This window comes from Oryctolagus cuniculus, chromosome 3 (genome assembly GCF_051225735.1).
Source record: "Oryctolagus cuniculus isolate XC-2025 breed Fujian yellow rabbit chromosome 3, ASM5122573v1, whole genome shotgun sequence".
Classification (NCBI taxonomy): domain Eukaryota; kingdom Metazoa; phylum Chordata; class Mammalia; order Lagomorpha; family Leporidae; genus Oryctolagus; species Oryctolagus cuniculus.
The window spans coordinates 38,277,518-38,293,246 of NC_142869.1; the positions used below are offsets into that span (position 1 = coordinate 38,277,518).

General features: G+C 50.0%; 1 protein-coding gene across 1 annotated transcript in view; it reads left to right on the top strand.

The window, feature by feature from the left end:
* The first annotated feature begins 629 nt into the window (after positions 1-629).
* The window catches only part of MPP4 (MAGUK p55 scaffold protein 4), a 42,159-nt gene continuing 27,059 nt past the window's right edge, over positions 630-15,729 (top strand). The window contains exons 1-8 of the mRNA XM_089330064.1: positions 630-1,207; positions 3,822-3,931; positions 5,547-5,668; positions 7,987-8,064; positions 10,462-10,542; positions 12,029-12,160; positions 13,152-13,233; positions 15,205-15,290. Of these exons, the coding sequence (XP_089186190.1) occupies positions 1,188-1,207; positions 3,822-3,931; positions 5,547-5,668; positions 7,987-8,064; positions 10,462-10,542; positions 12,029-12,160; positions 13,152-13,233; positions 15,205-15,290 (711 nt within the window). The 5' untranslated portion in view covers positions 630-1,187. The remainder of the gene's footprint in view (positions 1,208-3,821; positions 3,932-5,546; positions 5,669-7,986; positions 8,065-10,461; positions 10,543-12,028; positions 12,161-13,151; positions 13,234-15,204; positions 15,291-15,729) is intronic.

Genomic DNA, 15,729 nt, shown 5'->3' on the forward strand with positions numbered 1-15,729 from the left:
AGATTTGTGACAGGGCAGATTTAGGAGTCATTTCCTGGTTAGGCCGGGCTGGGGCCACGGATTAAGTCAAAGAGGATGTGCAGAGAGTTTATCTGGAGCAGCGAGGTGACTTTGGCAGCTAATAGCCAGCTCGTGTTTCCTACTAAAGCTTGTGTCTGTGTGGGCGCAACAGTGCAGGTGTGCAGTCTTGCAGGTAAGTGATCTCGCCAAATAATCCTCGGGTACCAGCCGAGAATCCTGCGATGGTCTGGCTTGTCTGGCTAATTTTAATAGCTGAAGGTAGAATTCTGGGTAATCTACTACAAGCGGTTTAGTTTCTTGGTAATCCAGGCTGTCTGGAGAATTTTATTATTTTAGAAGAGCAGGCTTTATTTGGGAAGCTGTTTCCTGAGTACGGAATAAAGAGTTGTCATGGAGATCGAGTAAAATGGAGAATTCATCCTTGTCCACAACATTTGGACCCAGAGGAAGCTGCTCTTATGGGTATGGGTCATTTCTTGTCGTCAAAACTTCAAGTACTTTGTCAGGGTTTGTCTGGTAAAAAGCTTTATCTTGAAAAGCAAGCATCCTAGGGGTAGGGGGTAGGGTCATTCAATAATCAGTGTATTTTTAAAAGCCAATGGGAGTGCTGATTTTTAAAGTAACGTTTAGGACCAGTTCTTCAGAGTCAGGTACCCTAGTGCAGCTTCTGAGTCAATGCCAAGAACTGGCCGTCCCTCCCGAGTCACTTAATCGGCCTCAGCTCACGTGTGGTTGGCTGATGCCTCGCTTGCAGGCTCAGTCCAGAATTCTTGTTCTCTGGACAGCAGACACGGCTCCATCCTAGTTGACAAAGACGGTCCAGAGACCCTGAGAGGGAGGGAAGGGGAGACCTTGACCTTGTACTGGCTAGTTCTCCAGAATACCTCATTGACTGTCAGGTTTGCTCTCTTCGGAATGAAGGTGTTGCATCTGGTTACCTTTAAGATCCCCCTCAGCCCCTGATTTTACAGCTGGGTGGAGAAGGAGGTTAAAGTCGGTGAACCAGGGTAGGGAGAAGAGGAGGGGCCAAGCTGCCTCCTGGCTCAGGTTTCCGGTCCCAGCTGCTTCCAAGTCCCTGGGAGAGGGCCCAAGCTTTTCCTTCCATTTCTGGGCCTCCTGTTTCTCTACCCCTTTCCAACAAGAACTGAACATCGGGAGGCCTTGCTATGGCCAAGCACCTGGGCAGGTGAGGCCACGCCGTGCACAAGACAAAGCCTCTGCTCCCCAGGCGTGACACACACAGGCCAGCGGGCGAGTTTATGAATGAGAGAATTGGGAAGCAGAGGGGCTGCGAGGACATTAATTCACAGCTGTTTTCGTAGCCTCCTGGAGGGAGGGAAGACCGTTTTCTTTCGATGAGTTGTGTCTTAGTGTGGGCTGCCATAACAAAATGCCATGGCCAAGTGGCTTGAACTGCAGACTGACTTTAGCACAGCCCTGGCGGCTGGAAGTCTGGAGTCTGAGTTCTACTGAAGGCTTCCCGGCTTGCAGATGGCTGCTTTCAGGGTGGGGGGTGTGTCCTGGGGGCGCTAATGCCATCATGAGGGCCCTGCTCATGAACTCACCTAAACCTAATCATCTTCACCGTGTGACTTGGGGGTCGGCAATATAGTCCGTGGTAAATTTGCCACAGAAAACTGAAGATGTCCAGGTGTGCACGGTTTTTAAGAGTTCGCCTATGTTATGGGGATTGAAAATGACGGTTTCCACCTCTGTAAGTGAGAAGCTTTGGGTCAGGATGAGCTGTTTGGAATATGTGAATGAGTGAGTTATCCGGCTGCCCCAAGCTTGGCTGTAAATGGGTCAGAAGCTGTTTAGTCTGAGCAGCCTCATCCAGGATGTGTGACGTGTGAGATGCGCTAGAGTAACAGAATTTTAGGAGATTGCCTGGCGCCAGCCCCGTCTGCTGCTCTGATTTGCCTGGTGGGCTGTCCATCTCCCTGTCCGATTCCCCACCCTCCCCTCCCTAAGGAAGACAAGTCGTTATTTGCCACTCTTGCGCTCAGTGATGCAACTGAGGCTTAGAAAGCAGAACACAGGAAAAGGTATGGTTTCACCTGACTCAGTTGGGATGGGGCAGGGCAGATGGTGGGGCAGCAAGGCAAAAGCACAGTGCTACCAAGTCTACCAAAGATCCAGAGAACTGGAACGTGGCATTGAGCCTGGGAGGGAGTGTATGGGAGAGTTGTGGAGCATTCCATACCAGCATTCTTGCTTCCACTTAATTCTGATCTCTCTTTCTTTTAGACAGAATCTACGTAGTTTCTAGAGAATGCTTCTCAGCTCGTTCAGGTTCAGTACTCCAGACTTTAGCAACTAACTGGAAGTGCTGCTTTTAAAAGACATTGGCATTCGTTCTTTATTATCCTGGTATAACAAATGGTGTTGGTACCTCACCCATACATATCTTGTCCTCACCAACTTCCACCTGCCGAAGCGTGCACTTGCTATCTGACCGTGTCCATAGCAGTGCCAGGAGTAATGCTGTCTGGGAGGAGCCCCCGACCAATGACTGGCAACGTTGGTAGGCAACCAGCCCTTGCCCTTGACCCTTGTCCCTCCATGGGATTGAGCTCCACTTGCCCAGGTGGTCCCCTGGTTGATGACACACCTTCTCCTGGCTACCCCCCTTTCCTGCCGCAACACCCCATGCCCCACTGCTGTTTCCTGGGATTCCTTCCCAAATAAGCAGCCTGCACTAGAATCTTGGCTGTGTGTCTGCTGCTGGAAGAACCTTGACTGAGAACCTTGACATAATTTTTTGGTAATGATAAAAAGCACAAATGAAAGAAGCATAGTTGATAAGACATCGTCTACTTTAGGTGTAAATATGGAACATCACTACCCCAATGAAAGAATGAACTAGCACCTGTCTGAATCTGTGAAGATCCAACAGGGAATGCAGGGGCGGACATAGCTTGATTGTGGGATGTGTTAGAGAATCCCCTAAATGCTACAAGCAGTGCTGCGCATCATGACATAATTTTATGGCTTGGGAGCAGTTTGGTAAGGTTTAAAGCAGAACAAAATAAATGTATTTCTCGATGCTGGTAGCAAACCAAGTTCAATGTACATTAACACTGAAAAAATGTTGTGTTTATACACAATGAAAAGTTGGATTCTAGGTTCAGACAATTGTAGCTGCTTTTTTTCCCCTGAGGGGGTCATTTGAAAGTTATACAGGGCGTGATTCCTCATTGTGTAGGACAACTTCTGGAAGACTTCCTTACACAGCAGTGGGCTGAAATGTAGGAGTGATGGCTGGAGCTTCAGCCACCATCTTGGAGAAAGTGGGTGAAAACAATATGACTCCGCTGGGTGGTGAAGCTGTGAGCTAGAAGAAGTCTATTCCCTGATGACTTCCTGGAACAGGGCTACCCTTCCAGCCCTGGGTCGCCTCTGCCTTTGAACTTTTACATGAGCCAGATACAAGGGGATCCAAAAAGTTCAGGGAAATGGAATTAAAACATAAGTTTGTGTGACTGCAACACAATTTTCAAAGGCCCTTCCTAGTTTTCTCACAGTATACACCCTGCATGGCCGTTGTGCAGTTAGTTCACTTGTGCAGCATTACTTGTCACTTGTTTAAAAGCTAGGCGGCGGGGTGGGTGGTTTTACAAAGCTAGTGCTGGTGAGTTGAGATTTGCCACTGCCACAGTGTTTCAAAGCCAGCAGGGTTTGATTTGCTGTCCATCCCAGGGCACAGCTTGGTGCTCGGCTTGCTCAGCCGCGTGCTGAGAGCTGCGTGGCCGGTGTGGCTGCGTGTGCTGCGTGCTGTGTGTGACGCCTCTGCTTTCCAGAGCTGAATTCCTTTCGGAGCCCAGGCAAGGGAGGATGATACAGTCAGACAGAGGAGCAGCTCCGCCGGACAAGGACAGGAAGCTTTCTTCAGCAGCCAAGTCGGAAAATGGTAGGTGTCGCCTGGGTTTCTTTAGACCACAGAAGCTTTACAATTTCACTATAAATATGTGCTCAGTGAGTGGAAAGAACTCCTGATGGGTGTGCTGTGATCCCTACAGGGATTCATCGTGCAGATTTGATTGCACTGCTACAAATTCTCGTAAGTTGGAGAGCAATTTTCGAGGAAAGAAATCAGCATGGTGGATTTAGAGCCCTTTGGCTCCCTGCCCTACAGTATTTTATTATAATGTAGAGCAGGGGTGGGGATTGTGTCTCAGCAAGTTGCACCCCTACCTGGGATGTTGGCATCCCATACGGGAGCACCAGGTTGAGCCTGCTCTGCTTCTGATCCAGCTTCCTGCTAGTGCAGCTTGGGAGGCAGCAGAAGACAGCCCAAGTGCTCGGGCCCTGCCACCCATGTGAGAGACGCAGGTGGAGTTCCCAGCCCCAGCTGTTGGGGGCATTTGGGGAGTGAACCAGTAGACAGAAGATTGATTCTCTCTCCCTCCTCTTCTCCCTCTCCCCTTTTCTCTCCCCCCAATAGATGAAAATAAATATACATTTAAAAAAAATCTTGGAGGCCGGCGCCGAGGGTCACTAGGCTAATCCTCCGCCTTGCGGCGCCGGCACACCGGGTTCTAGTCCCGGTCTGGGCACCGGATTCTGTCCCGGTTGCCCCTCTTCCAGGCCAGCTCTCTGCTGTGGCCCAGGAGTGCAGTGGAAGATGGCCCAAGTGCTTGGGCCCTGCACCCGCATGGGAGACCAGCTCCTGGCTCCTGTGCACTGGCCGCAGCAGCCATTGGGGAGTGAACCAACGGTAAAGGAAGACCTTTCTCTCTGTCTCTCTTCTCTCACTGTCCACTCTGCCTGTCCCCCCCCCCAAAAAAAAAAAAATCTTAGAACCGTACAACTTGTTCACATTAAAAATATCACTATAAAAATAGAATTTCTATGAAAACCTTTGTTGAAAAATCAAGCATTCACTAAAATCCATTGAGTCCTCCAATCAGTAGAAGCTGAGTTTGTCCTAGAAACCATTGGTACTTTCAAGGACATTTGCACTAAGAATTTTCAGAAAGGGCACAAACAAATGACGTGATGGTTGAGCTGGAGAAAGAGGATACGGAAAACAAGATTATTCTGGGATGCAGCACAGGCCTGGAAGATGGGGACAGGGAAACAGTCACATTATGCTATTGAAACCTTCCATTTGATGTCCTAATGTTATTTACGCTAATAATAGCAACAGCTCTACAAGAAAGCCCATGAAATTCTTTCAGGAAGTTCATGGAAAAGTGGAATTGAAAGATAAGTCTATTTTGGGGCAAAAAAAAAATTGAAGTCCATGCATAGTTTTTTTCAGGACCCACATTTTCCAAGAATGTTTTGTATTCTCATTTGGCCACAGGAAACTGGGTTCCAGAGGCTTGTGCGACTTTTTGAAGTTCCCACAGCAGGCGATGGGCTAGGGTGGGAAGCCAGATCTTTTGGGCCTAAATCCAGGGTTGTTTCTACTCCTCCCGAGACCGTAAGGCATGCCCCAGGTGTCTGAGTTGCCCTCTGCGATTGTATCTGCCTCTCTTGCCACGCCTGCCTACCACCTGCTCTCCGCGCTCTTTCCCTAGGCCTCTCCCACATCCTGAGGCTGGTGCTGCGAGAGCTGAGTCTGTTCTACAGCCGCGACGTGAACGGAGTGTGTCTCTTGTATGATCTCCTGCACTCCCCATGGCTGCAGGCTCTGCTGAAGGTGAGCGCCCCTTTGCTGGGAAGCCTCTGCTTACGGTGCAGGTAGGAAAACCATACCGTAGTCCATTCAGGCTGCTCTACCCAAGTGCTGCAAACAGGTGGTTGGAAACAAGAGACAGTTATTTCTTATGGTTCTGGAAGCTGGGCCTTGGACTCAAGATCAAGGCGTTAGCAGACCTGGTGTCTGCGGAGGGCTCGGCTGTGGTTCACAGAGGGTGAACCCCCATGGTGCATGGGGCAGAGGTCTCTCTCGGGCCCTAATCTCATCCGTGAGGGCTGCATCCTCGCAGTCTGATCACTCCAAAGACTCCACTGTCTGATACCACTGTCTCCGGGGTGGGGGGAGTGGTTACAGCACATGAATTTGGGGGTACACAGACATTTGGGCCGTAGCCACTACTCACTCAGTGATACCACTTGTCAGCTGACGGGAGAGTTCAACTTGGAGAAAGTGTTTGGAAGACAGTCCTCAGAGAGGAGCTGCACACAGCACCTAGGAAGGAAATGGCTTAGGTGGAAAAGACTATGCACCCCTGTCTTTTTTCTCCCTGCACCCCTGTTTCCTCCCACAGCCCTGGGATCACAGAGCACCCACCATGGTGGCATCAGCAGCAGCTCATCAGCTGCATGCAAGACTTGGTCCTTGAGGCCAGCTCTGAACGAACCAAAATGCTTTATTTCTTTCCTTTTAACATTTATTTGAAAGGCAGAGAGAGAGAGAGAGAGAGAGAGAGAGATTGTCCATCTGCTGGTTCACTCCCCCAAATACCTAGAATAAGCAGAGGTGGTCCAGGCTGAGGCCAGGAGCCAGTAACTCAATCTCCCATATGGATGGCAGGGACCCGAGGCCTTGAGTCATTCTCTGCCCCTCCCAGGTGTGCATTAACAGGAAGCTGGTTTGGAAGCTCAGTAGCCAGAATGCGAACCAGGCACTCAATATGGAATGCAGGTGTTCAAAGCAGTGCCTTGGGCCAAAGGCCTGCCCCAACAAAAATGCTTTCAAAAAATGATTCCTCTTTACTAAATTTGGAGAGTGAGAACTTAATGCTTCTGTTGAGGAATCTCAACGTTTTCTCTCCCAAATATTTCTTCTTCCTTTTTCATTTGGCTAAAATTGCATACTCAATACCATAGACTCTCCTAAGCAGGAGAGCTCCTGCCATAATCTTGTTGTTCTGAACAAATGTGATGAAGAAAGATTCTTTTGAAGTTGTTTCTGAAGGTGTAGGTGTTTCCTTCATGTAAATGTGAAATGAGAGCAGTTAATATTATAAATTATAAATTCTATATATAAATTATAAATTCTATGTATTATAAATGAGAGCAATTAATGACACGTGTTAAAATCATATTCTGAAACAGCAGCATCCTTAGCAAGATCAAAAGAGTACTTGGGTCATGTGTTTTCAAGCACTTGGTTTCTCCCAGCTACTTTGCCTGCAGGATCGACTCAGACAGGAATCGCGACTTTGTTCTGGCCATAGCTCTTGCTCGCCACAAGGGATCTTTGTGCTCCCTGCGTCACCAATCAGCCTCCACCACCTCCAGGTGGACTTGAGCGCTGGCCCGCGGGTAGAGCAGGGAAGTGAAGCCACCACAGAGGCGGACGGGGGAGGCTGGGCTGAGCCAGGCCCACGGGGCCTCAGGCCTCCACCTGTCTGAGAAGCGCCACTTGAAATGCAAGGTTAAAGGCTGCGCTGCAGAGCGAGGCAGACTCGGATGTACTCAGCCCACCTCTAGACCTTGGTATGGAAAAAAATTCCCAGGATTAGCAGAGAGGAAGTTGGGATTTTTAGAATGCATCTTCACTGGAGAATTAAGGGGGGAGTGGGAAATGGCTGGCCGCAGAGATCAGAGCACAGAGGAGCGGCGGTGGTGTGCCCAGCCTGTAGAGCCCTGGCTGACCCCTAGGCACTGCACTCATGCCTTGTATGGTGCAAGGGGCCTCACAGGGCTCCCCAGAAAGACCCTCCCTTGAGATGCCACTTTGAGCACTGCCTATAAATCCCAGCTGCTCTGAGCCCCAGAAACCCTACCCACACCCAGCTTGACAAACGTTTGGATTTCTGTTTATCAGTGAAATCGCACGGGGAGGCTCAGCTTCCCGGGGCAGCCAACCATCTCGCTGCGGAAGCCTGGCAGCCACTGAGTGCCTCTCTCTCTGGCCACTGGAGCCCCGCCTGAGCGCAGACCTGTCCACCCCATGTGTCGACGGCTCCGGCAGCTGTCCGGGCCGCATCTCCCCTTTGGCAGCCTTTCGTTCCAAACGTGACCCGTGCCCTGAGCGCCATCACTTCTCCCGCCCTCACCTTTCTGCAGGTGTATGACTGCCTCCAGGAGTTCCAAGAGAAGAAATTGGCTCCCGCCACGCACCACGCACAGGCATTGTCCCGCGAGGTAAGCTTGCCTCCCCTCGGGATAGCAGAGCTGTGGCTCACCTGCCGTGCTGGCCCCAAATCAAAGGCCCCAGTGGAAGCATTTCACTGATGAGTATGCATCTTAGTAAGTGTTTGTCATTGAACTTGAATATAAGGGAGAAAATTAGCTGGCTATTTCCCCAAATTAAAACAGAAAACTCCCACATTGTTAACATGTATCTACTGACCTCCTTTTGTCCCTAAACCTTGTACGCAACTTGCCAGTGTAGACAGAGTGGTACTATAGTAATGATTTCTAAATTTATAATTCTATTTTTGGAAAGATTTATTTATTTAAAAAACAGAATTAGAGAGAGAGACAGAGAGAGAGAGAGAATCTTCCACCCACTGGTTTACTTCCCAGGTGGCTGCAACAGCCGGGGCTGGGCCAGGCCAAAGCCAGGAGCCAGGAGCCTCTTCTGGGTCTCCCATGTGGGTACAGGGGCCCAAGAACTAGGGCCGTCTTCTGCTGCCTTCCCAGGTGCACTAGCAGGGAGCTGGATTGGAAGTAGAGCCGCCGGATCTTGCACTGGTGCCCATGTGGGACGCCAGCACCGCAGGCAGCAGCCTTACCGAGCAAGCCACAGCAGGGGCCCAGTACATTCATGACTCTAACCCTGAAGCGTGGTCTCAGCTGTTCATCTGCCCCCTCCCCACGTGACTTGGGAGTTTACTGGATGCCTCCAGCTCGGTGTGTCCGCCCCACCCACTCCGCTCGCGGCCCCTTCCAGCTCAGTGACGGCACCGCTGTTCTGTGGCCCTGGGTGAAGAGCTGAGTCTTTCCCTCACACCCATGCCAGTCTGAAGGCGAATCCTGTCGGCTCTACCTTAAAGCACACCCAGACCCTCACCGCCCAGGCCCCCAGTACAAGCCATGCTCATCTCTTCCACAGATAGTCACTCTGTAGCCTCCTGCCTGGTGTCCTGGTCTACCCGCGCCCCCTGTATTCCCAGTGTAGCAGCCAAAGTCAGTCCGGCCTGTCACTTCTCCACTGGAACCCTTCCCACGTCAGAGTAAATACTGAAATTCTTATACAACTGAGCTGCCAGCGCTTCTTTGACTTGACATTCACCACTCTCTCTGGCTCACTCTGCCCCAGCTATATTGGCCCCTTGTGGTTCTTTAAATTCATCAGATGTGCTCCTGCCACAGGACCTTTGCACTTGCTATTCCCTGTGTCACTAATGCTTTGCCCATGCACCCACACAATTTTCTCCCTCATCTCCACTCAGGCATCACTTGCTCACTGGGACTTTTCCAGGTCATGTGCCTAAAATTACATCCCTTCCTCGTACTCTCTCGGCACCTGCTTTTATTTCTAATTATCCTTAACTCTTCTCACCATCAAACAAAAAGTATTTTTCTTGTATATTTTATTTACTGTCTGTGTCTCCTGATTGCCCTGCCACCTCCGTGAGAATGGAGGTTTTTGCTGCCTGCTCACTGCTGTTCTATGTCACCTAAGGCGGTGCCCTGCATGTAGCTGGTGCTCAATAAATATTTTCAAATAGATTAATAAAAGTAATCCATTTTATTATTATTCATTGCCCAAACCATATTAAGAGGAATGGAAAAATAAAACCAGAAAGTTAAGCCTTGACCCTCAATTCTGGCAATCAACAACTCGGTTTGTCCTCAGCTGTCCAGAGAACGTGCGCACATTTCATTCTCCTGTCACTCTAGTGAGGGAAGCGAACGCTCTGTGAGCTGCTTGTTTTCATGGCCGGACGTCGTGGTGCTGCACTGCCCGAAACCCCTGGGGCTGATGTCCTCCCAAAGCACGTCCACGACGAAGCTGCGGCAAAGAGAGCAGAGTGTATTTTATTAGCACTTTTAACCATTGCAACTAACATGAAAATCGCTAGTTGAATGATACATTCTGAAATAGAAAAACATGTTAAATGTTTATTTTCATCTACTTGATAGGCAGAGTCACACACATGTGCATGCACACACCCCAAACACACTCACACATGATCTTCCATCCACTGGTTCATTCGCCAAATGCCTGTACCAACCGGGGCTGGGCCAGGCTGAAGCCAGGAGCCTGGAAGTGCATCCAGGTCTCCCTCTGGGTGGTAGGAGGATGACCTGTGTCACGTACACTGTCACAGCCTTGATCAGTTCTTTCTCCTAGGCTGTGATGTGCCGGGGCCAGGCACTTGGGTTTAGATCCACTCCAAACACAGGTCTGACCTCCCGTAGCAGACTGGAAGGATGAGAGAGGAATCTGACTTAAAGACAAAAGAGGCTTCGGAGCTGTGTTTCTTAGGTCAACATCATGTTGGTCGGCGTGTCTGTTATCTAACCTCGATCTGGTTAACTAAGTGATGGAGATTTTTTAACGTTCCATAATGCATGCTTTTCATGAACCAGGTGCTGGAGCTATTACGGGAAGCCCCGAACTCCCCTGAGAACCAAGAGCTGAGACGGATCCTCCAGGCTCCACACTCCAAGGCAAGCGTTTGCCATAGCAGATCTGCCCGCCCGGCACACGGACAGATGGGGAAAGAAGAAACGAATGCGATTGAAAATACGCTCTCAGAATAAGTGTTCTAGTGTACTCAGAGCTGTGGGTCTCAGATGGGACCGTCTTAGTGCTGTCATTCATGGAGCTACACCCGCTGTATTTATGAGGAGGCATCCAGAACTTTCTATGGCGTCTTGTTTCCTTCACAAAGCTATTGTCCCTCTAAAATTCTGGTGGACAATCAGGAGAGCTTCCAGTAATAGAGGAATAACCTCCACACTTCCTTTCAGACGGGAATTTTAAAAAAAGATTTATTCATTTATTTCATTGAGAGAGCAATAGAGAGAATGAGAGGGAGAGGGGAGAGCGAGAGAGAGGAAGGAAGAGAGACAGAGAGAAGTCTTCCCTCTCCTGGTTCACTCTCCCAATGGCCACAACAGCTAGGTCTGGGCCAGGCCGAAGTCAAGTGCTGGAAACTCCATCCTGGTCTCCCACATGGGTGGCAGGGGCCCAAGCGCTTGGTCCATCTCACCCTGCTTTCTCAGGGTCCTAGGCAGGGAGCTGGTTTGGAAGCAGAGCAGCTGGGACTCAAACCATTGCTCCAGTGTGGGATGCCAGCACTGCAAGCAGCAGTTCACCTGCTTTGCCACCATACCGGGCCCTAAACTTGGGAAAATTTAGGTTTCGGATAAAATGGGTGATGGCGTTTGGAAAATATGATATCATGATGATTACCCATGTGAGGGGCATATGAGAAGACTTGATTATAGAATGAAAATTTAGATTTTTGAGATGAAGCTATCGATAAAAGGTTAAGAAGACATTTGCCTTTGGAGCAGGGGGATTTATGAGTCAAATGAGTAGTTTACAACATAAGCATGGATTATCAAATATCCTCAACAGCACGCATGACTTGGGGGATTTTCTGAGTTCCCTCTGAATTCTGTGCAGCAGTCTTCGGGCTGAGGAAGCTTCCGCACCTGGGAAATGAGAATGTGACACAATGGGCCGAGAGGGGGCGCTCTGATCCTACCATAAACAGACCTACCTCTCCTCGTTCTGTGCCACGTGGTGTTGCTGACAAATTAAGCCTGTGAGATGTTCTGATGACCACTCCCCATGCTGCCTCAGTTGGGGGAACTCTTACAGACGTCGTTTTGTAATTGGAACTCAATAGAAGTCCCGTGGCTGAGCTGAGCGTCTGGAAAATGAGAATGTCACAGGATGAAACGTGCTCGTGGGAATGAAAGAGGATGCTCTTGTTTCCTTCCTGGGAGACTGGGGCCATAAATGTCTCCGCCCCATGGGGTTACTGTAAAGGATGAATGAATCCACGTATAAGCTAAGGACCGCGCCCAGCACGTCCACGTGGGGTGTTGGTGCCGGGTGCCTGACACAGTACAGAGTCGCTGTCCTCTGCATGGGTGGGTCCCAGGTGTGGGTTCTGTTGACCTCTTCCTTTCCTGTTCCCAGGCCTTGCTCAGCGCCCATGACACGGTAGCTCAGAAAGATTTTGAGCCCCTTCTCCCCCCACTGCCTGACAACATCCCTGAGAGTGAGGAAGCAATGAGGATCGTTTGTTTGGTGAAAAACCAACAGCCCCTGGTAAGGAAGTGGGTTTACACTAGGGTTACTTGTGAACCTGGCTGTATCTAGAGGTTGCTTGGGCAATGTTCTTTTCTGTGGTCACACTGGTCACATGTCCAGGGATGTTAATGACTGCAAATGATATAGCCTTTTTTTTTTTTTTTTTTTGATTGTATTGATTTATTTGAAGGGGAGGAGAGAGTGACAGCGAGGGAAAGGGAGAGAGAGAGAGGGGTATTGTCCTTCTGCTGGTTCACTTCCCAAATGGCCACAATGGCTGGCCAAAGCCAAGGGCCCAGAGCTCCATCCAGATCTCCCAGGTAGGTGCAGGGGCCCAAGCACTTGGGTCATTTCCCGCTGCTTGCCCAGGCACATTAGCAGGGAGCCGATCAGAAGAGGAGCAGCTGGGACTTGAACTGGCGCTATGATATGGGATGTTGGTGTTGTGGGTACCGCTTAACTCACAGCCACAGCGCGGGCCCCATGAGGTGGATTTGTTGGGGGTTTCTAACACGTTGCATGTTGTGATGTTTTCACTTAAGGAAAGACTTCTGCTTGGTGCCTTCCTTATTTGAAAAGAAAAACTTACAGGATGCATTTTTGTGAAAAATCAGATGTATATTTTTGGTTATTTGACCTTCTGATGTATGTATAGATGTCACTTAAATCCTCCGCCCTTGCCTATGTTTCTCTCTGTGGTTAATGGGAAGCTAGTGAGGTATCAATTTGATCTTCTAAGAATGAGGATGCGGGTATGAGACTTGCTTAGTCTCTGCAAGAATCTTTTATGTCTACGTGATAGGAAAGAGAGCTCAGAGGTCAAGGTTGAACGGCCTTTCCTCTGTGATGGCCGGGTGTGGCTGCCAGTCCACAGGACACCACGTGGCCCCCTTCTCCCTGGCTGCTGTGAATATTCTCATCTGAAAGACCACGGCTGCACTGACTGGGAGAAGCCACCAGAAAATTGTCACATTCGGTAAAGGAGGGGCCCCCTGTGTTCTCTCTCCAGGGAGCTACCATCAAGCGCCACGAGCTGACAGGGGACATCCTGGTGGCCAGGGTCATCCACGGCGGGCTGGTGGAGAGGAGTGGTAAGCTGGCGCAGCAGGTGTATGTGTGACCGGGAAGACGGGAAGCCTTTGACAGAAATCCCTCTTTCCTAACTGAGTGCAAGCTCTAATAAGACCCTCACTTGGTTAACACAGTGAAGAAGGAAGGAAGGAATATTCCAGAGAAGTCCTATCCCCTTCTTCACTGAGTCCCTCCTGCTCTAGGCACCGTACTAATGTTCTCTCAGTTTACACTGTCATGGAGACCTAACAAGGTAATTATTATCATGCCATTTTTAAAAAAAGATTTTATTTTTTATTTGAGAGGTAGAGTCACAGGGAGAGGGAGAGACAGAGAGAAAGGTCTTCCATCTGCTGGCCATCTCCAGATGGCCGCAATGGCTGGAGCTGAGCCAATCTGAAGCCAGGAGCCAGGAGCTTCTTCTGGGTCTCCCACACGGGTGCAAGGGCCCAAGAACTTGGGCCATCTTCCACTGCTTTCCCAGGCCATAGCAGAGAGCTGGATCGGAAGTGGAGCAGTTGGGACTCAAACCGGCGCCCATATGGGATGCCGGCACTGCAGGCAGAAGCTTAGCTCACTAAACCATGGTACTGGCCCTATCGTGCCCTTTTATCAATGAGGAAACAGAGGCCCAAGGAGATTACATGACCAAGCTGTGTTCTATACCTACGGCTGCAAGTCCTCACTACCCAAGCCCCCGAGCTTGGCCCGCGGTAAACTCAGCCTCCTGTTAGGAGATAAAGGGGACTTCCTTGTTCCCCAGAGCACTGGGCCTTCTTTTGCCCCAGGTTTGCTTCTTGCCCAGCTCGGTGCTGTCAAGACCTTTCTGGAAATCCTCATCCTTGGTTTCTGCTTTGTGACGTCATCCTCCTTGGCTCACATCTCTGACTACTGCACTGTGTTGCCCCTTGTTTCTTGATCCTTATTCTTTGTTGAAGTGGCAGATGATAATTGTCCACCTTTAAAGGTAGAGTGTGACAAGTCAGTGCACATCTTCAGCAGATGAAATGATCAGATCAATCCAACACCTGCCATTTCTTTGAGTGGGGCGTCTTTGATCTCCTCTCTCATAGCTCTTCATGAGTGGTGCAGAGAGTGCATTCTATAGTCACTCTGCTGTGTGACAGGCCATTCGAACTTACTCCTCCTGCAGAGCTGCAATTTTCCCATTACCCCACCTCCTGCCTGTGCCCTCCTTCCTACCCTCCCTTACTTCCAGGCTCAGGGCTAAATCTGTTTTTTTTTTTTTAATTTATTATCTTTATTTGAAAGACAGAATTATAGACAGAGGGAGCGGGGGAGAGGGAGACAAGTGTCTTCCATCCACTGATTCACTCCCCAAATGGCCACAACAGCCAGAGCTGAGCTGATCTGAAGCCAGGAGCCAGAAGCTTCTTCTGGGTCTCCCACACGGGTGCAGGGGCCCAAGGACTTGGCCATCTTCTACTGCTTTCCCAGGCAATAGCAGAGAGCTGGATTGGAAGTAGAGCAGCTGGGCCTTGAACCGGCAGCCTTATGGGATGCTGGTGCTGCAGACCAGGGCTTTAACCTGCTACACCACAGCACCAGCCCCAGGACTAAATCTTAATTGACACATTTCTTTGCATTTTCCCCCTTTGAAGAACACCCCACTTTCCCCCGCCCCTTTCATTTGTAATTTACTCAGAATCCTGACATCTCTGTTTTTAGTGATATCTTCTTCTAAGTGTCTGGTTCCACTTTATAACATCAGATTAGTGAAAATAAGTATATCCTCATTGGTTAACAAGAAGAGCTGGTGAAGAGGTGGGAAAGTGGAATGCGCACCCACTTCTGGCAGCGGTGGAAGTTGGGATTTATTGTTTGGCTTTATTACAATGATTTCATGACAAATTTAACAATCGGAACACGCTTGGGTTGGTGAATTTGGAGGGTAGTTATTGGGATACCTACCATAATTTTTTTTTAAATTTCTTTGCACCCTTCCTTGTTTTGTGTTCTTGTTTGCCTAGGACTGCTCTATGCTGGAGACAAACTGGTGGAAGTGAATGGAATTTCAGTTGAGGGACTGGACCCTGAACAAGTGATCCACATTCTGGTACTAGTCCTCCTGGTCCTGAGTGAGCCGATGGCCTTGGCTGGACTGAGCCTGTCACGCCCACATGTGTGCATGTAGCGTGGTGGGGATCAGGTGTGCTGGCGTGCACTGGGGGTCGGCGGCTGCCACCCGCCAGGCCCCAGGCTGGTCGCGCAGTTCACTGGTGGCTCTCCTTTACTGCCCCAGAAGTCCTGACCCCAGCCTCAGGAAGCTGCCTGGTGCCCCAGCCCAGGTCCTCCCTCACTTGGGTTGCTCTGCTGGAAGCAGCCCTGGTGGGCAGAGCGAGCCTTTGGAGGGGAGTCTGAATGTGAGCTCTCACCCACCCACTCCCCCAGTGGTTGCACCACCTGAAATCTGTTCCCCGCCTTCCTCAAGGGCAGTTGTAGGGCAAGAGCAAATCAACAGATGGCAGTGCTGGGGGTAGGGGGCGCCTTTGCTG